We start from the raw sequence: 25,501 nt of genomic DNA on the forward strand, positions 1-25,501 counted from the left end.
GTGGGGCAAAAATAGTTGAACAGTTGTTCATATGGAAAACAATACTATAATTAATAAATAATAACACAAGAATAAATTCTGTTTCATGTACTTACAACTGTAGGTCTATTTTTGCCCCACAAATATTTCTGGTTTGTGTCCTCAGCAGCCCAATTAACATGACTCAAAACTACTGGGAAAGACAGAGAAAATCTGTTCTTCCTTAACCACAGATATGATTTTTGCTTAGTGCCTTTATATTTAATAGGCTCATTCTCTACAATTATCAACATACAAAACAGATATTACGTTACCTTTTGTTCTTCATATGCGTCTTTCAGGCAAACATAATTTGTTACTGCCCTCATTGCTATTGGTAATTTTCCAATTGCCTTCAGATCAATAGGCTTTTTATGAGCAGATATGATAAGTGTGTTCATCCACCAGTATGTTGCTTTTGACAGTAAATTTACAAATGGTTGAAGAAATCTCACACCCAGATCCTGGAGGTCTTCAGGAGGCTTTACTTTCTGAGGATTCATGAAGAAAACATATCTCTGTGGCAAGAAAAATTCCACAGAATAACAATTAACCTGATCCTTTTTCCATATATTAAAAATAAAATTTTAGGGGAGAAGATGGTGGCGGAGTAGGTAGCAGTGTTATCTACTTGCTCCCATCGTGGAAGGACTTGGAGTACAAAGACAGAGTGGAGTGAGTGAGTGCAGATTTCAGAGAGGGTGAACAGGGACGAGAGTGTGGGAGCAGCGTGAAAAGGGGCAGACAGCTCGGCCTGTGTTCTCCAAGCGGAGTCACTGGGATTCCCAGCCCCGGTGCTTCTGCTGCACTATACCCGAAAGGGGCAGCTGCTGAGCGGCTCATTAGCCAGGATCTGCTTGTAAACTTCCCCCTGTCATAGGCGCCCCTACCAGCAGAGTCCTGGAGGGAGCCAGTGAGAAGGTTTGGTTGAAACAGCCAGAGGCATGTGAAGACAGTGAACAGCCTGGAGTGTGAGAAACTTTATGAATTGAGCCTAGGTGGGGACTCCCTGGGCTGGCAACCCTGGGCTGGCAATACTGCACCCTGGGCTCTCACATCAAGGCTCCACCAAACAAAAAAGCAGAACTGAGCCATGGAGAGGGGCACATATGGAAAAGCTGTGGCAGAACCCCAGACTCGGTAGAGATCCCAGGCAGGCAAGTGGTACACGCAGGTGCACAACAAGGCTCTGCCAGGCAGGAACATACACTGGTGTTGCAGCTTAGAGGCAACACAGAGACTTTTTTGGATGAGGAGCAGAGATAGGACCCGAGGCTGGGCAGGGACTATGGGCATGTACACTGGCTCACCAGCATAACAGCATTGCTAGACAAGCCTGAGGACAGCTGGAGAGTGTCACAGGACCGGGATGGGGGGGGGGGGCACTCAACTAAGTGCAGCTCACAGCAGAGAGCTGTGGCAGGCCCACGAGTGAGAGAATAGCAGCCTCAGAATCCAGCTAGATTTCCTCACAGCCAGCTAGCCAGAAAAAATTTGAAACCCATGTAATTTTAACCAGGGGTGGATCCAGAGAGAGAAGACAGAGCCCAAAGGTTGTGCTGGAGAAAAACTTTTTCTTTAATCTATTTCCTACCTTCTCTCCCTCCTATTCGTCTTCTTTAATTTTTGTTTGTTTGTCTGTTTTGTTTATCCTCCCTCTTGTACTAAGTATAACATATAACTGCTATATAAACCTAATACTATACACTTTCACTTTCTCACTTCATTCTGCATCTTCCCTCCCTTTTTCAACATACAATTTAAATATTACTTACTGTCTCACATAGCTTTGACCCTACTTGCTACTATTATTATTGTATCATCTTCTCTCTCAAAAATCATCTTTCTTTCAGTTAAAACAACTCTTATTTGTTTTTCATATAGTATAATAGTCTTAACCTCTTTACATCTATATTAATACTGTCTCATTTGCTGCTGATAGTGTGATTGTGGGTGGGAGATATTTTTGAGGGTGTGGGTTTCTTGCCTGGGTTGTGTGTTTATGTTTTAACAGCATCTCCACAAAAGAACTCAAAACAAGGTGGGCAGAGTGACTCTCAATCAACTAGTGAGAGGGAAGCTTCCACCAAACAGTAACTGAAATACAACCAGACAGCATAAACAAATGACATAAAGGGCATCCCAAGAGCATCAAGCTCAGGAGAGCAAAGAGACTGCACCACTGAATCCCCCAGGTCTCATACAAAATCTCATACCATGAAGGCAGGAAATCAAAGCAGACAAATCTAAGAAACAAAAACAAACAAGAAGAGGCATCCAAAATGGGGAGACACAGAAACAACCTCCCAATAAAAGGAAAAGAGGAATCTCCAGAAAGAGTGCTAGATGAAACAGAGGTAAGCAAACTATAAGACATGGAATTCAAAAGAATGGTTGTAAGGAAGCTCAATGAACTTGACAAACTCAGAGAAAACTACAATGAACTCCAAGGGAATTACAAAGAACTCCAGGGAAACTACAAAGAACTCCAGGGAAGCTACAAGAAACTTATGGAGAACTACACCAGCATTAAAAAGGACATAGAAACTATCAATAAGAACCAGGAAGAAATGAAGAATACAATTTCTGAACTGAAGAATACAGTAGAATCAATCAAAAGCAGGCTAAATGAAGCAGAGGATCAGATCCGTGAGTTAGAGGACAATGCAGAAAAAAATTTCCAGACACTACAACAAAATGAAAAAATACTTAAAAAGAATGAAAAGGGTTTAAAAGAACTGCAGGACAACATGAAGTGAAACAATATCTGTATCATAGGAATACAAGAAGGAGAAGAAAGAAAGCATGGGATAGAAAACCTGGTTGAAAAAGTAATGACAGAAAATTTTCCTATCTTGATGAGAGAAAAAGTCATGCAAGTCCAGGAAGCACAGAGGGTCCCAATGAAGATGAACCCAAAAAGACCCACTCCAGGGCACATCATAATTAAAATGGCAACATTCAAAGACAAAGAGAGAATCCTAAAGGCAGCAAGGGAAAAACAGCAAAAACTATACAAGGGAGCTCTGATAAGGCTATCAACTGATTTCTCAACAGAAACACTACAAGCCAGAGGGAATGGCAAAAAAATATTTCAAGCAATGAAAAACAAAGGCCTATAACCAAGACTACTCTATCCAGCAAGGCTCTCTTTCAAACTGGAAGGTGAAATAAGGACTTTCCCTGACAAAGGAAAACTAAAAGAATACATCTCCACCAAACCAGCATTTCAAGAGATGCTAAAGGAAATGCTTTAAGAAAAAGAGAGAGGGAAAGGAACACAGGTACAAAGGGAAATGAATAAATACCTGTTGATAATAACCTTAAATGTAAATGGATTAAATACTCCAATCAAAAGACATAGGGAAGCAGAATGGATATGAAAACATGACCCACATATATGCTGTCTACAAGAGACACACCTCAAAACAAAATATTTACACAGAGTGAAAGTGAAGAGATGGAAGAAAGTATTCCAAGCAAATAGACATGAAAAGCTGGAGTAGCAATACTTATATCAGACAAAACAGATTTCACAGCAAAGGCCATAAAAAGAGACAAAGAAAGGCATTTCATAATACTTAAGGGAACAATCCATTAAGAAGATATAACCCTGGTAAACATACATACACCCAACATAAGAGTACCTAAATATATAAGGAAAACATTAGATGACTACAAGAAGGATATGAACAGCAATACACTCATAGTAGCGGACTTTAACATCCCATTATCAACAATAGACAGATCTTCGAAGCAAAGAAACACCAAGGATATTGTGACATTGAATAACACACTAGATCAAATGAACTTAATTGATATATATAGCATTTTTTATCCCAAAGAAGCAAAATATACATTCTTTTCAAATGTACATGGGACATCTTCAAAGATAGACCACATGGTAGGACACAAAAACAAGCCTCAAAAATTCAAGAAATCTGAAATTATATCAAGCATCTTCTCAGACCACAATGCCTTGAAACAAGAAATCAACCTCAAGGAAGAAAACTCAAAGACATTCAAATTCATGGAGAATCAATAACATATTAAATAATGAATGGGTTAACAATGATATCAAAGAAGAGATCAAGAAGTGTCTGGAAACTAATGATAATGAACACACAACAGCCCAAAACCTATGGGACACAGCAAAAGCAGTCCGGAGAGGAAAGTTCATAGCAATACAGGCCTACCTGAAAAGGATAGAAGAATCTCAAATAAAAAATCTAACCCTACAGCTATAAGAACTAGAACAACAACAACAATCAAATCCCAGGGTGAATAGAAGGAAGGAAATCATCAAGATCAGAGCAGAATTAAATGACATAGAAACTAAACAAACAATTCAAAAGATCAACAAAAGTAGGAGCTGGTTCTTTGAAAAGATAAACAAAATCGACAAGCTTTTAGCCAGACTAATCAAGAAAAAAAGAGAGAGGACCCCCCCCCCCAAAAAAAAAAACAAAATCAGAAAAGAAAGAGGAGAAATCACTACCGATATCACAGAAATACAAAGAATTGTAAGAAATTACTACAAACAACTGTATGGCAAAAAACTTGACAACCTAGAGGAAATGGACAAATTTCTAGAAAGATATAATCTTCCAAAACTGAATCAAGAAGAAGTAGAAAGCCTGAAGAGACCAATAACAAGGAGTGATATTGAAACTGTAATAAAAAAAAACTCCTGGCACACAAAAGCCCTGGACCAGATGGCTTCACAGGTGAATTTTACAAAACATTTAGGAAAGAACTAACTCCTATCCTTCTCAAACTATTCCAAAAAATCCAAGAAGAGGGAAAACTCCCAAACTCTTTCTAAGAAGCCAGTATTACCCTAATTCCAAAACCAGGTCAAGACAAAACAAGGAAAGAAAACTACAGGCCAATATAGCTGATGAACATAGATGCTAAAATCTCAACAAAATATTGGCAAGTAGGATCCAGCAACACATTAAAAAGATCATACACCACAATCAAGTGGGATTCATCCCAGGGATGCAAGCATGGTTTAATATTCACAAATCAATAAATGTAATACATCACATAAAAAAATGAAAGACAAAAATCATATGATCATATCAATAGATGCTGAAAAGGCATTTGATAAAGTACAACACCCATTTATGATGAAAACCCTCAGCAAAATGGGAATAGAGGGAGCATACCTCAACATAATAAAAGCTATATATGAGAAACCTAAAGCCAATATCATACTCAATGAACAAAAACTGAGAGAATTCCCCTTTAGGTCAGAAACAAGACAAGGCTGTCCACTCTCTCCACTCCTATTCAACATAGTCTTGAAAGTTCTAGTCACAGCAATCAGACAAGGAAGAGAAATAAAAGGTATCCAAATTGGAAAAGAGGAAGTAAAACTGTCATTATTTGCAGATGACATGATAGTATACATAGAAAACCCTATAGACTCCACTAATAAACTACTCAAAATAATAAGTAAATTTGGCAAAACAGCAGGGTACAAGATCAATATCCAGAAATCAAAGGCATTTCTGTACACCAACAATAAAATGTCAGAGATAGAAACAAAAAAAAAAATAAAAAATTTACTGTAGCAACAAGAAAAATAAAGTACCTAGGAAAAAGCTTAACCAAAGAGATAAAAGACTTGTACTCGGAAAACAACATAACACTGAAGAAAGAAATTAAGGAAGATACAAATAAATGGAAGCATATACCATGTTCATGGGTGGGAAGAATCAACATCATCAAAATGGCCATACTACAGAAAGCAATTTATAGATTCAACTCAATCCCTATTAAAATACCAGTAACGTATTTCACAGACCCAGAACAAATATTTCAAAAATTTATATGGAACCAAAAAAGACCCCTAATAGACACAGCAATCTTGAGACAGAAGGACACAGCAGGAGAAATCACAATACCTGACATCAAACTATACTACAAAGCCACTGTGATCAAAACAGCCTAGTACTGGCATAAGAACAGACATATAGATCAATGGAACAGAATAGAGAGCCCAGAAATAAACCCAGGCCTCTATGGTCAACCAATATTCCACGAAGGTGGAAGGAACATAAAATGGAGCGAGAAGAGCCTCTTCAACAAATGGTGCGGGGAGAACTGGACAGGGATGTGCAAAAAAATGAAGCTAGACCACCAATTTACATCACACACCAGAATAAACTCAAGATGGGTTAAAGACTTAAATGTAAGCTGTGACACCATAAAAGTCCTAGAGGAAAACATAGGCAGGAAAATTTCAGATATCCCACATAGCAATATTTTCACTGTTACATCTCCTAAGGCAAGGGAAATAAAGGAAACAATAAACAAATGGGACTACATCAAACTAAAGAGTTTCTGCTCAGCAAAAGAAAACATCAGCAAGATGAAAAGGGAACCGACCATATGAGAAAACATATTTGCCAATGATACATCAGATAAGAACTTACAAATATCAACACAAAGAAGACAGACATCTCAATTAAAAAATGGGCAAAGGACCTGAACAAACGCTTCTCCAAGGAGGATATACAGAGGGTCCATAGGCATATGAAAGAATGCTCAATATCACTAGCTATCAGAGAGATGCAAATAAAAAACACAATGAGATACTATTTTACACCAGTCAGAATGGCCATCATCAACAAATCAACAAACAACAAGTGCTGGCGAGGATGCGGAGAAACGGGAACCCTACTGCACTGTTGGTGGGAATGCAGACTGCTGCAGCCACTATGGAAAACAGTATGGAATTATCTCAAAAAACTAAAAACGGAACTGCCTTTTGAACCACTGCTAGGATAATACTCGAAGAATCCTGAAACACCAGTTTGAACAAACCTATGCACCCCTATGTTCATAGCAGCACTGTTTACCATAGCCAAGTGCTGGAAACAACCTAAGTGCCCATCTGTAGATGAGTGGATTAAAAAAAACTGTGGTACATTTACACAATGGAATGCTATGTAGCAGAAAGAAAGAAGGAACTCCTGCTATTTATGACAACATGGATGGAACTAGAGAGAATTATGCTTAGTGAAATAAGCCAGGCAATGAAAGAAAAGTACCATATGATATTACCTGATACAGGAGACTAATGAACAACACAAACAAATGAACAAAATTGAACAAGGAACAGAGTAACAGTTATCCAGAGGGCGAGGGGGAGGGGAGGGAATGAGGGTAAATAGGGGAAGGGTCTAGTAAAGGAACTAATATACATAAGGGTTATGACTATGGGAGAAGGAGTGGGCAGGGTGTGTGGGAAGCAATGAGAGAAAAACGGGACAACTGTAATAGAAAAACAATTTTTTAAAAACTAAAAAAAATAAAAATAAATAAATAAATAAATAAAAATAAAAAAGAATAATAAAATTTTAACATTTTCTACATATTCATTTCAGGAGGCCAAAATGTATATTTTCATACCTCTTTCATCCCTTTCTGAAATATTCTTTAAAATATTACCCCTTTGTTGTGACTAAATTAACTAATTGAATTCCAGAATTTTATATTTAATCCACTTGGACTACTTCTAAAAAATCAATTATTCCTTTAAAGTATGGTCATTACTAAAAATCAATCAGTCATGAGATCCTGTAATAAAATCAACTGAACAAAGATTTTTACATTATTTAGATTTTTAAAATATGTTATCAGCACAACTGTTAAGTCATTCTGTTATAATTTGTGGTCTGGCTAATGTTAACTGACTGTTCTCTACTATTTATTGCAGCACATATCTTGCCATTCAGTGCAAATTCAAAGTGCTCTGATTGAAAATTAATATTGGAAAATTTGTCACTAATATGTCACACAACATAACTGGAAGCATTATATGGTGGTAAGTACAGTAGATTTGAAATCCCAGGTCAGATATGAGTCTCAATCATCTTGGTTCATAGCGAGAGTTCTCTCTATAGAAGTTTTTGCAGCAAGTTGGATTAGATTATCTTTTTTTCAGTTTGAAATTTCTGATAAAACAGTAGTTTGATTAATCCAGGCTTGCTTGGAATCAATCATAGATGATGGAACTTCTGATAAAAACAATTTCATCTATAATATGAACTAATCATAGTGTTTAGCACATGACAGACATTCATTCCATCAATATTTGTCAATGAATAAATAGATTCCAGGGTCAAATTAAGATTTCTGGAACATTAATGGTCTGAAATTTAGTGACTCATTCAACTTTCTATTTATACACACAGATGACATACAGTTGTTAGATACTAATGATTTCTGTCCAACTGCGATCTTTAATATCAGGGTCTTGAATTCCAGAAACTAAACATCATTAGATACTTACTCTGACCCGAATGACATTGATCTCCACAGCCATCAGGAGTCCATTCAAGATGACCATTATGCCTGTGATACAGAAACGCAGGTCTGATACTCCCCAACCAAGCTGCCAGTGCTTCACCAGTTTTATGGTTTTGGTAATAAAGGCCATTACCCAATACAGGAATAGAGCTGAAAAAAGAAAAAGAAAAAGATGCAATCTTCCACTAATATTTTTAAAACTTCACTGAAATGTCAGTATAAATATGTTTTTAAATAACAAAAGACAACTTTAAATATTCTATTTTGAAATAACTTTATTTGTTAAGAAAGCATGTATGCTTTAGTGTACTTTCAGAGTCTTGAATTGAAGGTACGGCAATGACTTTAAAATGTTAGTGTTTCCACTCTGATTATATGTAATAGACTCAAAGAGATAGGAGCCATATACATATACATCCTTTACACTACAGAACTTATGTGTAATTCTGTAGACTTTAAACAGACTTTGTCTTCTGGTCTATTTTTAAAGCCTTCATTATATGAAGAATTCACACAGTGGTATTTGTGTAACCTAACCAATAGGTGTGTTGCAATTTCCAGGGATATGACTAACAGTGCCACCCTGGAATTATTATGGAATCCACGTGGCTAGGTAATAGGTTTCCTGCTTTACAAATCAGCATTCAATTAGTGGCTCTTCTCACTCAAAATGCTTTAAAACCCCACATGCAACCACAGAGCACAGAGAAGAACAATAATCCTACAGAGCAAACCCAGACTGCAAGCAGTCAGGTCAGAAGGATAAGGATTTATACTATCTCACAACCACAGCCAGAATTTTGCAGCAAATATGAGATGAAAGCAGAGATGTTCCTGGAAATTTGTTGTCACAGATTCAGTATACTTTGAAGTTTGCATACTGGTCAGTACAAATAAATATGAGCTGAGAAAGAAGAAATTTAAATACATATGAGGTGATCCAGTTTGGACAACACTTATCAAAGCCAGAATACTTATGGATGATAACAACTTTATTAGTGAAAAAGAACTAAATTGTCATATAAGTTCATCATATATCTTTTTTTTAAGCTTAAAATACAGAGATTGTCAAAATAGATTTAGAAAAAAATAAAAAACAGACCAAATTACTGTATGCTACCTAAAGAGATTCAACTTAAATATATATATATATATATATATATATGTATATATATATATATATATATATATATATATATAAAACAGTAGATTGAATTTAAGTGGAAGAAAAATATATACAGTACACATTAAAATTTGGGTGGTTGCATTAGTGTCAGATAATGGAGACTTCAGGACAAAGAGTACTATTTAAAAAATTTTTAAACTTTTAATAATAACAAATGCATCAATTTTTAAGAAATAGACAATTAAAGTTCACATAGGCCTAATAAAGACTTTGACAATCTGAACATCATCAACCACCTTGAACTATCTAGTATTTATAAGATTGGTATTTAATCTTATAAAAATACACTCCCAAATCTTCAGAACATATATTCTTGTTAAGTGTGCATAGTACTGGTGCAGCCTATCTCTTCAGAAAACAAGGAGCAATAAATTTAACATACAGAAGTAATATAGTGTATGTTCTCTGATAACAATGAAATTAAACCAAAAATCAAGAACAATAAATGTATTGATTTAACAAACTGTGACAGATTTAGTAATTTAAAATAACACACACTTATTATCTCACAATTTCCACGGATCAAGAGTTTCTATGGATTCAACTGCAATCCATATGTGGATAGGACTGCAGTCTCAACAGATTTGGTATCTTCCTCTTTGTCATAATGTATTGGCTAGATATAGTCACAATTCCCACTAACACTCAAGAGGAGAGGATAATACAGGGTGAGAACACCAGGCGCACAAATAATGAACATAATCTCTCAGTCTTTCCACACAGTAAGGTATCTAAAGTCTCCACATAGTTGTAATTCAAACAGTACATTTCTAACTAACCACATATTAAAGAATAAATCACCAGGAAAGTTAGAAAATATTTTAAGTAAATTATAATGAAAATACTACAGATTAAAAATTTAAGGATAGCTACTAAAGCAATACTTAGAGAAAATTTTTAGCTTTCAATATTTATTTTAAGGGGAAAAAAGTCAAGTCTAAAATGAGTAATCGAAGTTTCCATCTTAAAAGCTAGGAAAAGAAGAACAATGAACAAAATAAATAAAAGGATGAAAACAACAGAGATAAGAATAGAAAGCAATAAAATAGAAAACAAATAATTGAGAAAATGAAAAAAAAGAAAAAAACAAAGCCAACAAGGTTAATTTTTTTAAAGATCCAGATAATTGATAAGGCCCTTGCTAGAATGGTGAAGAAAAGAGAAACACAAATTACCAATATCAGGAACAGAAGAAGAGTTATCCTTACATATATTAGGTACTTAAAAAAAGAAAATCAGGGAATATCTTAAACAACTTTATGACAATAAAAAACTTAATTTTTGAAATTTTCTTGAAAATTATAAAAAAGCTTATTGAAAACTATAGCTTACCAAAATTAAAATAAGAAAAAATAGATTCTCTGAAAAGACTATATCTAATCATTAAATTAAAAAATCCTCCCTTAGTTAAAAGTATAGGACCAGGTTACTTCACTGGTGAATTCTGTCGAACATTTAAGGAAGAAATAAAATGAATTTCATGAATGTCTTTCAGTAAATAGAAACACAGAGAACTTTTTCAGATACATTTGTATATCCCAGCATATAAAAACTGGAAAAGATATTGTGAGAAAAAAACAGACCAATATCCCTCACAATATAGCTATAAAAGACCTTAACAAATAAATTCTAGCAATATACAGCATAAATAATGTATCACATGTGACTTAACCCAGAAATGCATGGTTACTTTATCATTTGAAAAATTAATCAATGTACATCAACAGAAGCACATTAACAGAAATATGTGTCTGAACAAATGTAGAAGAAACATTTTTAATAAAATCCAACATCTATCTACGATAAAAATAAACCCTCTGAGAAAGCTTTGAAAAGGATACGTACTAACCTGATAAAGGTCTTATATGAAAAGTCTGTATTAACTTTATAATTAATTATGAAAGACTACATTTTCTCTAACATCAGAAAATAGGCGAGAATTTCACTCTCACCATGTCTATTCTACATTTTACTGATGGCGGTACCTAATGCAATATAGCAAGAAAAGGAAAGCATAAATTAAAGTTTGAAAAGAAACTAGTATAACTGTCACTATTTTCAGATGGTATTTATTTATATAGAATATCTCAAGAAAACTACAAAGTATTGTTTAGCTCTAATAAGCAAATTTCCAAGGTGATGAGAATCAAGGTCAATATATAAAATCAACTGTATTTTATAAAATGACAGAAACAATGGGAAACGAAACTTAAACTACAATTCCATTTATAATAGCAGCAGTGAACCAAAATAGCTAGTATGTATTAACAAGACCTGAAAGGCCTCTACACTGTGAACTATAAAGCAGTGCTAAAGCAAATGAAAGACCAAAAAAAAAAAAAAAAAAAGGGATTGTTAAAGAATGTTTTTACGATGTCAATTCTCCCTAAATTGTTCTATACATACAATGTAACTCCTATCATAATCCCACTAAATACACACACACACATACCCCAGAACATATATATATGTCCCCTCCCCTTTCCCTCTGCCACCACCAACACATCGCGAGGGGCCTTGAGTGGAGAACACATAACCTGGGAACGTGATGCCTTCACAGCCTAGAGCAACTTAGCTTATTTTCATTTCCACATTTATTGGGAGACTGCAGAACAATTAACTATTGTGGTTTTCCCATCTGTAATTCTTCCCAATCCCAACCCGCACTGATCACATATACTGTGAGGAGAAGGGAAGACAAAGTAGCTTTTGGGGGGCACTTGATCATACTTACCTAAAAGTAACTTAGGAAAATTTGATGTTTCAATGTTATGATAATACACTATTGACGTCGTAGTGGCAACAAATCCCATCACGGCCGGCATGAAGAGATGGAGATGCCGCGATTCCCGCCGTCTGCAGAGAGCGGTACAGTGTCAGTGTCTACGGCAGGAGATTCTACACAGTCTCTCATTTTGTTTCCGTTTTCTCATTAAAACTCTCTTTTTGCAATAAGGTATTTAAAATGCGGAGTTCAGCAGCAGTTGCCAAGAGAACGTATCAAGGATGAATAATACAGCGGGAGACAATTCTGTTGAAAGGATCTATGCTAACACGGAGGGCTGTGTGAACACAGCTAAATAAGACCTTAAAATGCACACAACAAAAGCAAATATATAACTGTTCCTATACTGAGGGGCAGACCTGCTAAAATAATTTCACACCTATAGCAAGTGAAAACAATAAACTGAAAATACACTCTGAAGTATGTGAGAACTACATTTGTTTTTGCTAGCTATCCTAAACTATTCAGTGATTTCTCCAGTTTCATTAATTCGTTGAATTCACACGTGCTTGTTGGTCCAGACACTGTATTAGATTCTGGGACGCAACAGTAAACAAGACATGATACAGTTGCTGTGGTAACAAAATTTAGAGTTTATTAAGGACAGCAATAGTATACAGGAAATTATAACACAGGTGGAGGGAAGGGGCTGTGAGCACAGACAGGGCTAGTGTCTGCGATAGAGGAAGCTTTGTGAAGGAATGGACGTCTAAACTGAGACTTTACAAATGAGAAATTGCTGCCCAGAGGAAGAAGAGGGTAGGGCAGTTCCACGCAGAGGGCCTAGATATGTTTGAGGGAACTACAAGCAATTCAGTATGATTGCAAGGAAATGAGGCTTCATTCTGAGGATAATAGTTTCAGGTGGATCAGAACTATGACAGGACACATATGCGTGGGAGCCAGCCCTCAACTCCATTTGCATGAACAATGCCACACAATTAAACAGATTTTCTCAAATACTTAAATACACAAACAGTGTAGAGAAGAAAGTAACTTGTTTGAGAGTGAGGGAAAGAGGAACATTTGGGAAAGTCATTTCAGAGAGAGCTGTGGTTGACAATGGGAACTGAATATATATAAAGGAATCCACTAGTAAAGAAAGTGGTGGAAGAGCACTTTAAAGAGAAAGAACAGGGTGTGCGAATATGTAGAAGCGTGAAACAGTACAACATCTTCAAAATTCCAAGCAATGTAATGTTCCTTAAATAGAAAATCGGAGATAGGATAAAAGGCTCTGTGGGCCATGGAACTGGAGTCTCATCTTGGGAAAATTGAAATACTTTAATAGGTAAGTGGTATAGTGATTTGAGTTTTAGACACATCAGTCTGGTAGTAATGTGGATACTGGAGTTGACAGTGTGCAGGTTTGAGATGAGGCGAAAAACATAGCAAGAAAGGAAGTAGTTAGCCAGGAATTGGTGTGGGCCAGGTGAGGGATGATGAAAGCTTGAATTAAGGTTTGGCAACAGAAACATGGAGGAAATAATACATTTGCAAAATATTAATTGTAAAATGGACAGGACTTTAGTAGGGTTTGGGTATGAGGACGATGATAATGGAGATGTAGAGAATAGTTTCCACAGTGCCTGAATGGATGGTGGTGTGAACAGTAAGATTTAAGAGGATAAGCGGATTGAAGGCAAGAAAGTAATAAGTTTCAGCAAGGATGTATGGACTAATAAACACTCAAAGGAAGTCATCTAATAGGAAAGTATATGTAGAGATCTGGAACATAATCAGCGATAAATCTGGAAATATTAATATAGACATAGTAATGAAAATATGGAAGTACTATGATAGCATAAAAACTAGCTTACAAACTACCCACCACCTTCCAGAAATAGTTCAAAGCAGCCAAAGAGAAAACGTAGGAAATAAATATTTTATCATTACAGAAATTAGGAAATGCTTCCAATACTTCTTAATTATTGAACCAAAGAATCAAAAATTCACTTAATATTTAGGAAATTTTAAAATAAACATACCACTTATTAAAGCCTGTAAAATGTCACCAAAACTATACCCAGAAGAAAGCTTATAACCTTAAACATATTCAATAGAAATAAGTATAATAAATTAAGTAGTCAATTCAAGTTAGAAAAAGAATGAGAAAACATCATTAAGAGAAGCAATAATAAAGGATGAATAAAGATAGCAGCAGCTACTGTAAGGTTTTATATTTACTGTGGCATTTATTTATTCATGTCTTTTAAACATTCAAGTTTTTTTTTAATTTATTAAAATTGCTATTATATTGTTAGTGCTCTACTCACAAAGTTGTCTAGTTTGCAAGTGGTTGCCCCAACCCTATCTTTTCCCTGAAGCTCTATTATTTTTAGAGTGTGATTCACAGATCTCAATGTTCTGTAGAAGCTTTTATATCCTGTCATAGCAGAAAATCTTAAGTCAGAAAGTTAGGAAGGAAATTTTAAAAGTGTACATTATGGAGGACAAAAGAAAAATTTCAAAGAAGAGAAAATGATAAAAATAAAAACCTAAATAAAAACACAATAATAGTGAAGATTTTAATATACATTTTTAGAATTTAATGGATTAAATAATATAAAAATAATCAATGCACAATACTTTAGTAATCCAATCAATAAACTCAATAACATTTCATTTCCTACAAAAAAATGTATATTATTTTCTAATACTCATTAATTACTATAAAATAATTAAGTATTTTACTATTAGGAAAATGGTAATAAATCCCAAAAGGTATTCATTTAACAAATTAGATGCCCTAATAATAAACCTATCAAATTAGATTAAAGAGGAAGCCAAAAATGATTCCTAGACCTAGGAGAGTATCTATGCCAAATGATAAATTATTCAGATAGAAATAAAAAAGTGAGCACATTACAAATACCTATGCAAAACAAATGAGGATATTTCAAAAGAAAAATTAATAGCTTTAATATTTGTATTATTATAAAAGAAATCAGTTAGTCAATTTAGGTCTTTGCATTGTTTTGCTAATTATAATGAGCATTTGTGATATTAATGTAAAAGAAAAATCCATGAAGATTTGGTTTTAAAAAATAAAGAAGGAAGAAATGATCAGCAGCATCTAATATAATAACTATGTTAAGGAGGAAAAGGTATCCATTAAAGTGTCATCATGTTCACTGGGATTCCTGTAGAAGCAAGAGAAAGCAAACTAAATATTTGGGTTCATAAGTAACTGAAAGATGACTTTGAGAAGCTTGTATAAAAAGGGTAAGAGGAAGAAGTCTATAGCTAAAGAATGGGATGGAGTAGGACAAAACAAAAGGTTTATTTCTGCTTGTTTTTAGCATAGGTCTTTTCTGTCACTACCACCATAAAATAAGGGTCTGCCAATGGCATATGCCCTCATCATTATTAGTTCAGCCTCCAATTCTAGGTCTCTGACTGAATCTATACATCAACCATGAGGCTGGAAAGGAGAATCATCCTTGCCTATGTGATGTCAAATTTTTAGGAAATATTGGACTTTATTCTACTTTATACATACACATAGAAAAATGTAGAGTCGGCCTGTATATGCATATATATTAAGGGAATAAATAATGAACACTATAAGAGATTATAGTACAAATACAACAAAGTGTTTAAACAATTACTAATAAGGTAACAGCCAATTAAGTTTCTAAATGCTTGAAGGCATGGCATATCTTAGAGTCTCTGATTTTTCTTTTTATCAGAAACTATGATGTGCACATATATGCAAAGAACTGTCATATGCAACATTATAAAATAGTTGGCTGCGTAGCAAAAGCTTAAATTCCAATTCCTCATTAATGGCAACAGCAAAACATAAACAGATGTCAAGGGAAGTTCTTATTAGATAAGAGGAAAATGATTTTTGGAGCTTTCTTTTTTTTAAATCTTCAAAGATTCTTTCCTATCAATTCTTCAATGAAAGATGTACTGTTTGGCATAATTTTAAAATCAAAATTTTTGTATTACCTGAGTTTATTTTCTGTCACTATGTGATAAAAACATTTTCCATATGTTACGTTCAAGTTTATAAACAGAATTCACTATATTTTAACTGCCTAATACAAGTTTCTTCTTTTATAAGAATGAAAAAATTCCTTCAATAGTAGTGGTCTTGTGATGACCCTGATTTTAAGATAATTTGTGGTATGCCTCAATTTGTAGTTATATCCTCACAGATTCTTGGACTCCTTTAATGCCTGCCTCATCTATATTTGCCTCTTTACAAAATAAATTGACACATCTGGTTATATACTTATATGTAAATATATAATTATTAGAGCTATAAATCAATATAGATAATCTTGCTATTTATATCTATTTTGAAAAACAAGGTAAACATTAAAGTGTTTAAAAGGACAGAGCTTTCTGCCAGGACTACATAGATGAAGAAGACAAAAAAAAAAAGAAAGTACATCAATGAGTTCTAGTCGTTCTAGTCACAGAGAACTGAACTTGTGTTATCAAAGAAATTATGTAGCAATACAAAAATAAGGCCAGCATGCATGATCATCATAGATATTGGGTGGCAGCTGTTGTTCCTAATTTATGCCTAAAAAGTTAAGCCTTATTTAGTATGCATTTAGCTTCTACCCATATCAACACACTCACTTGTATGTATAGTATATCACATTAACTAAGTTAAGTTACTTACGAATCTGAAACTATGCCTTCTGCTATTTCACAAACATGCACAAATAGGAGAGCAAATGTAAGAATCCATCTCAGGTTATGTCCAGGAAAATGAAGCCATGTGTTATGATGAATTTGTACTTTTGAGCTTTGACTGCCCCACCCTGAAAAAAGAAAAAAGTAAAGAGATAAACAAAAGAATCAGTTATAATCATGGAAATAATTTACATTGTGATATGCTGTGGGGAATTCATGAAACCTTAGTGCTTTCTAGAATAACAGTAGAAATTCTGATCCATTTTTATTCTGTTAAAAATATTAATTTCAATTTATTTTTATAAGCCTGTTTAGGTTAACATGTTAACATTTATTGCATTGTAGGGGATTAACACCAACTCTGAGTAACAATATGATTATTTCATGCTAATCAAAGCTCTTATTCACAGATCTCTGACTCATTCAAAAGGAAAAATTTAATGATAATATTAATAAAAGCAGCCTGGTGTCTAAAATCTTTCAAACCATAGGATCCATGGAAGACAAACAATAAAGGTTGTATTTGGTGATGAAATATAGGACTCATTAGTTGAGTCAACTCTTAATCATATGTGTATCATGTGAGAAAAATGAAAACCTATGACTGAGCCAGCACTTTTCAACAGTGGTAGTGATATTTTCTAAAAAAAAAAGCTAAAGTTTTGTTCATTGTCTATCTTTTAAGTAGCATCAAGAACAATGTAGGTTCACCCTTAGTTCATCATTGAAGAAAAATTCAAGACTACATTTTAACAAGGAACAGACTAACAATGACCAGTGGGGAGGGAGGAGGGAGAGAAGGGGGAAGAGTCTAATCAAGGAACTAGTATGAATGACCCATGGACATAGACAACGGGGTGGGTATTGACTGTGGGAGAAGGGGTGGGTGGGGTGGGGGTGAGCAATGGGGGAAAAAGTGGGACAATTAATAGAAAAATTATCAAAAAAATAGAAAGAATGACATTTTAGTAGAATTTTGATGGTTTCTTTCAAACAACAGAGTAATGCCAACTCATATATGGTGTGCTAGGAAAGAACACCTTGTATCATTTTGTCTCCCTTTTCTCTCATTTTTTTTAATACTGAGAAGTCCCACATATGTCAAGAATGAATATGTTGACCACCATGAATAATGCCTCAATGAACATAGGGGTGCATGTGTCTTTGCAAATAGGTATTGCCAAATTGGAAACAACCAAAGTGTCCTTCAATTGATGATTGGATAAAGAAGATATGGTATATTTATTCAATGGAATACTACACAACCATAATAAAAGATAAAATAATGCCATTTACAACAACCTGGATGGGCCTTGAGAATATCATGCTAAGCAAAATAAATCAGACAGAAAAAATTAAGGACCATATAATTTCACTCATAAGTGGGATAGAAAACTGAAAGCAACAAATGGAAAAACAAGAAAAACAAACAAAAAGTCATAGAAACAGACAACAGTATGGTGGTTATCAGAGGAAAGGGGGGTGGATAGTATAGGGTAGACAGGGTCAAACACATGGTCATGAAAGATGATTTGACTTTGGGTGGTGGACATACAATACAATATGAAGATCACGTATCATAGAAATGTACAGTTGAAACATATAATCTTATTAACAAATGTCACCCCAATAAATTTAATAAAAAGAAATTTTATAAAATGAATGAACATATTTTGTGTCTGAAATATTGTAGGAAGAAAATTCTTCATGAAAGAAAGGAACCCCCCAAAGCATTCTTTGAAAATAAAATTGACTCATTAGTGGATGATTACTAACATTTAACATATTTTACTAGAATTTATGCCATAAAATCTTGAAGGTAAGCCCTGGGTCTTTTTTGCAGCATTATAACTTTCCTTATAGCTGGTACTTCTTTGATATTTATTTTTGTACTCTCACTAACTCAAGTAGCCAATATTAGAGATAAATAGTTTGCATTTTCTTCCATTTCCCTTTGATAAGGTTCATTCAAATTCCACTTGATTCAAAGAGCCTTTTGCCAGCCTTTGTATTTGATGCTAGAAATGCAAATAAGTATGTCACAGTATTTGCTCTTAAGAATTTAACTGAATGTCAAAAATGAATTATTAATTTTAGAATTGTAATTTAAAAAATGAATGCTCTGCCCTGGCTGGGTAGCACAGTTGGTTAGAGCATTATCCTGATATGCCAATGTTGCAGGTTCAGTACCCAGTCAGGACACATACGAGAATCAACCAGTGAATGCAGAAAGAAGTGGAGAAGCAAACTGATATTTCTCTCTCTCTTTCTCTCTCTCTCTCAAAAAAAAAAAAAAAAAATCAATAAAAAATTTTTAAGAAGGATGTCCTACTTTTAGCCAAAGGACATTCTAAATATCCTACAAATAATACCACATAAATGACTAGTGTCTCTATACATGACCATTGTAGTCTCAATATATTTAATGTCTGTACATTGATTTAACATGAACAACTGTGTGCCAAGAATATGTTGGCCTCTACATGACATGATATGCTACATAACAGAACTTCCCTTTTGGCCCCAGAAAGAGTTAGTTGGTCTAGAACGTTAATTTCCAAGAAAATCTGTTCCTATATCTGTAACTGAGCTGATAATGTGGTATATTAGGGTCCTCCCTAGTCCTCAAGGGATACATTCCAAGACCCCCAGTGGATGCATGAAATTATAAATAGTACCGAACCATATATATATACTATGTTTATTCCTATACCATATACCTATAATAAATTTTAATTTATAAATTAGGAAAACTATACCAGATTAACAAACATGACTAATAATAAGATAGAACAATTGTAACAATACACTTTAATAAAAATTGTTGTAAATGTGTTCTCTCTCACTCGCTCTCAAAATATTTTGTTGTACTATACTCACCTTACCATTCAAAAGAAGCATTTCACAGCTTCTCTTTGACATATTGACATATCTTAACTGTCAGCATCAATATTCTTGCACTTTAGGGCCATTATTTAGTAAAATAAGAGTTACTTGAGGACAAGCATTGTGATACCATGATACTCAATCTGTTAACCAAGGTGGCTGCTAAGTAACTAATGGGTGTGTAGCATATACAATCGTGGACACACTGGACAAAAGGATGATTTACATCCCTTTTGGGACAGAATGGGAAGGCACAAAATTTCATCATGCTACTTAGAATGACATGTAATTTAAAACTTATGAATTGTTTATTTCTGGAATTTTCCATTAGTATTTCTGGACTGCATTTGACTGTGGTAACTAAAACCAAGAGAGGGTAACTCAAACCACAGAAAGCAAAACCATGAATAAGGGGTGACTACTGTAGTCATTTCTCTGAATTCTGACACATCTGTTTCACTGGACTATTACAGTGAATATCCTCGGCAAGTATTGCGTTTTATTCATTTTCCATTCTCTTTACCTAGCACAAAGCAAGGTTTAACAAGTGCTTTAGAGCTATCTCATATAATCTTCTTTTCCTTCTTTTTAAAAAACGTTGCTACTACTTGATGTCCATTTCTAAGATGGCATGTAAACTCTACTTTACCTACAGAATATTACATGCCAAAAATTAAATAACTGAAACACCCAAAATACTCACTTGTTCTTTTTTACAGTTATATATCAGTTTCCATGTTGGAGAAATTAGTCAACATTATACCAAATCTCAGGTATTAATAAGACTTTTTAAAAATAAACATTAGTTGATGTAATATGGAACAACAGTACATTACTTACCAATAAACAATATTGGAAAAGTGATAAACAACAGGAAGACATGAGGAACCAGGTTGAGGGCATCCACAAAGCAGGGATTTTGTAAAACACCATCGTAGATATTATATGAAGAAATGTTGTTACCACAGAATGAAGGGCCCATTTCTTATTATGTGGTTTATTCTAAAATGAAGAGAAAAGAGGAAGAACCTCTTATTATTAAATTTTGCTTCATAAAATTATAGCCTTAAAAACGTGTTATCTTAAGTCCTCAGAAAAACCATGGGATGTTAGTGGAATTATTCACAATTCACAGAGGATATTGAAGTTCAGATTGGTTCAGTAACTTGCCAATCAGTAAAGTAGCTGGCATCCACACCCACATGTCTGACTGTAAACTGTCCCACTGTATCACACTGCCTCCAATCTATTTTTTAAAGAAAATATATATGTATTTTTATTAAAATAAGTAGTGGCTTAGATTTTTAACTTCATCAGGCTTTGTTTCTTTTCCATATTTATGTCACCCGAAATTCTGAGTTAGATTATTGAAAGCTGGCAATAGTTTGAATAATTAAAATAGTACTTTTTCTCTCTTTCCTTTCATTGGTAATTCATGTGGCATTAGCCATGAACAATATCTTTTCCTGAAAAAAAAAAAATGTTACATAGAAAAGTTTGGCCACAGGAGATAAACTGTTGGAGAAACAACATTTCTAGCAAATGTTTTATAAAGCATCATGTAAATAGAACAACTCGTTAGAAAGCCTATGTATTTACAGTCTATTAAAGGTTATATGAAGCTTCTTTCACATATTATTTCTGGTAAATCCTTTTTTTTTAAATAAATAATTTATATGCTCTCAAGTTGAGACCTTTTCTCATCTTAAAAAAAAGGTCATACTTTAAAAAACTCAATGTTATACACTTTGCAAATCCTTATCAACTATAAGATTCTAAGAGAAACAAAATAATGAAAAATGAGTTGAGATCTTTTAAAATAACAGTAAAATGGAATTTATGAGTTTATAATTATATGTTTGATGTATTTCTGGTATAGATGGAAAAAACAGAAACTAAAAATTAACAGCTAGTAATAGAATTTTTAGTAGAGATGATAAAAGAAAACTTTAATCCCCCTCTAAATTAACAGACATGTATAAACTGTTTTATTTACTTTAGCTGGTTATATAATTTTATTCAAAATTATAATATTCCAATTGACTAGATTTATAAACCTTGACATATAACCATTATCATGGAGTCAGATCCTAGAAATACAATCAGAATTTGTAAAACATACACTTCCTTAGCTCTAAGCATTGCTTGCTCAGTATTTAATCGATCCTAAAACCAACCAATTAAGTAACATTTGGATAAATGTATGTAACTGTGGAAAGAAAATACTGTATCAGAGAACTACAACAACCTGAAAAAGTCAAAGAACAGATTCAGTCATGCACCTGATGTCTGGGATGCTAGGCCAATAATTAATTAACTGTAAAAATACTTACTGATGTTGATCATGTGCTAGACACTAGGAATCCAATATTGCACAAGACAGAAGCAGTCTCTGTGGTCTTACGACTGTATACACTACACTAATCCCAATAGTTTTTGATATAATAATGTAAAGGTTATGATCTAAGAGGCAGCAAAATACACAACGACATTATCACATGAAGGTGCATACTCCAGGTTGGTACAGCAAAAGCTTTTTAATGATTTATTCCTTCTACCATAATCTAACCTCAGATTCCCCCTGGCTCACAACATATTCACTGTCTCTCTCACCACATCTCCCTTTTGCCTGTTCTTCTGCCTCATCCTCTATCCTCTCCCCTTAACCCTTAGCCCCTTTCTCCAACATCTAGTGTGTGGGTGGCACATCTAACAGCCAGTCCATACTACAACCCAACATGGACAAAAAAAGAGGGAAGAAGTAAACTTATTGTAGATACATTGAAAATCATAGTGTTTAGCTAAACAATTTTTATTCAATCAGGATTTTTAACTTATACCTCCAAATGTCATTCAAAGTTTCCCTACCGGAACCCAGGTTAAATTAGGAAGGCTTTCCAAAGGGTACAAATTGCTGCTCTTGCTGGCTAAGCTCTGTCCGTGACATCTTTCAGCCCCGCCCCTTCTGGATCTGTCCAGTTCAGCTAAGCAGGGACAGAGGCCGGCACCAAGGAGTGGGGAGAAGGAAAAGGGACCAGTTAGGAAGACATGGCATTTTTCTCCCCACAAGCATAAACCTACGGGAAGGTGCTCAACTGTTTATGCCTCCTGATAAGAGTTGGAGATTTTGACTGAATAAATTTTAAAGACAAACATCAAAACTGAAATTTTGATTATAAGGATGGTCTGCAAAGCAGAAAACAAAAAGAAAACAATCCTTGATGACCAAACATAATTTCATGGCAAGAATACTACTCTGGGTATTCTCATCCTTTGAAATGCATTGTATGAAGAACTCGCCTCAGAGTTAAAAAGTTTGGATTTGGTTGACATGCATCAAGTAAGGGAAAACTAGTACCCTTTGTTTCTCCAGCAGAAAGCGTCAGTTCTACTGCAATAGCAATTCCTGGAAATTTAACATGCTGGAAACACCTAAAGAAAACATACTAAAAGCAGTATTAAAGCTTTCATTCTCACATGCACAATAAATTTTTTTTTAGTGATTCAGAGTTTCATCAAATTGTTATGAGGAAGAAACATGACATCTTAAAGAACTTAGTTAGGACTTTATCCTTATCTATGACATTTTTCAGGATGAGATCAATTATGAAAACAAATATAATATAACGTCTTTAAGTTATTCAGCCGATGGCTCATAAAATGTGAACTAAAATAAGTATGTCTATTTATCTGTCTCTATGAACGACAGATCCAAGTGGGAAAATCACTAGCAAAAAAAAGAAAAATGACCACTGACTTCTGATTCAGTGCCTGATCTGAACGCACACATTGAAGTTCTATCGCATACGCAAGGATATGTTGTAACTACTCAGCAGATAAAATTCCTTAGACACTCCAATGGAATATTTTTAAATCTCAAACTGAACAGATAAAGCAGCAAATAAATACCTTGGATAATCTGACGCTGCTTCAAACTCTTACTGGCGCACTGGCTCTACCCTTAAAACACGGGCTTCCTACACGGGCTTCCTACACTGGCTTAAATGTACATTTCAAACCGGGAAGCAGAACTCCTAAGAAAGCAAAGAGTAACACAAATTAAACCGATAGAAAGCTACTTCATAAACAATACAGGAAATATCTAAGAGAAAAAAATTAGTAATAACTCCTTGCACTGTCTCCAGTTGGTTTCAGTAGGAGCCGGCAGAGCTTTGCTTAGGAACGCTGGAAACCTGATCCCCACGCCCTCTCGTCTCCGTCTCCGCGGAGGCCGGCTCCCTTAATCCTAGAAATGCCACCGTGAAGGCAAAGCGCTGGAGAGTGCGCGGGCGCCTCTGATTGCCGAAATGTTAAATCCAAATCGATAGCTTAGTTATTCTTAAAATTGTTTAATGATATTGATGTAAAAGATAGGGACTCACTCACTCCGAAGGCAGTTTTCCTCCCCTATCCGAAGCTCGCAGGCCGCCTGAGTGGATTATTTTTAGGGTGGTGGGAGATCAGCTGCTGCCTCCTATCGAGTTTCTAAATTGCACCAACTGCTCTGGGCTGGGGCGGATGCGGCGACGCTGAGGCAGGAAACCAGGCAGAAGCCCCGAGCGCAACGCCTGAGACTGGGACCCTCCCCACCCCTGCTCAGCCCAGCTTTCCGCATGGGAGCCGCAAACTTGGGGCACGCAGTGCAGAGATTTTGCAAAGACGAGTAATATGCGCCCCCCAAACTTCATTAGGCACTGGAACTTATAATATGTGATTCAGTGATTCACCGGAGTCGGGTTTTTAAACGTCAAAATACTACGCAAGTCACTCACTTGCATTCTTCCCCTCCCCGGGCTCTTGTTTGCGCTCTTTTATTAGCCACATAAGGAAGCAGATTTGGGGTTTTCACCGCTTTTCCCTGAGCAGACCAGGAAAATGAAACGCTTATTTCAAGCAGAAGAACCGGCTGCCGGGCTGTGTCAGTGCTGGCGAAGATCTCCCAGGAGCGAGGCAGGCTTAAGACGAATAATTGCCGGAGCGTTCTGGACAACTTGGTTACTCCTGTGTACCAGGGGCCGCGCTAATGCGAAGCTACCCTACCCCTAACTCCACAGAAGTGGGACTTTGGCTCCCATGGATGCACAAGCCGTCCCCCCTACTCCAGTTCCCCACCAGAGATCATTTATTCTCAAGAAGATGTGTTTAAAACACACTCACCCCACAATAATTCCCCCCAGGATGCAAGCTGTAAATTTTGTCCCAGAAAGTGTTCTTTAAGTGACACTCGCTTTTCTCAGGGACCACTGCTCAGTGAGATTGCGTCACTATTTTCAGCAACTGTCCTAATGTAATAAAGGATGGTCCGGCCGGCGGGCTGCTGCCTCTGTGGCGCCGTGCGCGTCCCCCAACCCCAGGGCCACCGCTCCAGGGCTGCCAGCACCCGAAGCTAGTCCCCGGCATGAACCCTAAACCCTGGCGGCCTCCCGGCCTCTCGGCCTCTGACTGTGTGAGCAGGGGCCGATTCCCGACTGCAAGCCCCAGGGGATTTCCCCGTGGGCGCCTCACTCTGGGAAGGAGGCTGCATTCCTGGCTGGGTGCCGGGCCTCTTTCAGCCACTGAAGCTTGAACCTGTGGCCGCTAGGGGTCTGCAGGGCCTCGTGGGGCGGCACCCAGGAGGGTCCTGAAGACTCTGGCCCTGTGGCCTCTAA

General features: G+C 35.6%; 1 protein-coding gene across 1 annotated transcript in view; it reads right to left on the reverse strand.

The window, feature by feature from the left end:
• The window catches only part of ABCC9 (ATP binding cassette subfamily C member 9), a 114,657-nt gene extending 90,161 nt beyond the window's left edge, over positions 1–24,496 (reverse strand). Inside the window, exons 1-7 of the mRNA XM_090272907.1 lie at positions 24,236–24,496; positions 23,763–23,887; positions 20,694–20,855; positions 16,954–17,095; positions 12,261–12,382; positions 8,324–8,490; positions 294–536 (exon numbers count right to left, since the gene is read on the reverse strand). Coding sequence (XP_090129033.1) covers positions 294–536; positions 8,324–8,490; positions 12,261–12,382; positions 16,954–17,095; positions 20,694–20,835 — 816 coding nt within the window. The 5' untranslated portion in view covers positions 20,836–20,855; positions 23,763–23,887; positions 24,236–24,496. The remainder of the gene's footprint in view (positions 1–293; positions 537–8,323; positions 8,491–12,260; positions 12,383–16,953; positions 17,096–20,693; positions 20,856–23,762; positions 23,888–24,235) is intronic.
• Positions 24,497–25,501: the final 1,005 nt, after the last annotated feature.

Source organism: Furipterus horrens, unplaced genomic scaffold (assembly GCF_987537825.1).
Source record: "Furipterus horrens unplaced genomic scaffold, mFurHor1.1.pri manual_scaffold_4, whole genome shotgun sequence".
In the NCBI taxonomy this organism is placed as follows: Eukaryota; Metazoa; Chordata; class Mammalia; order Chiroptera; family Furipteridae; genus Furipterus; species Furipterus horrens.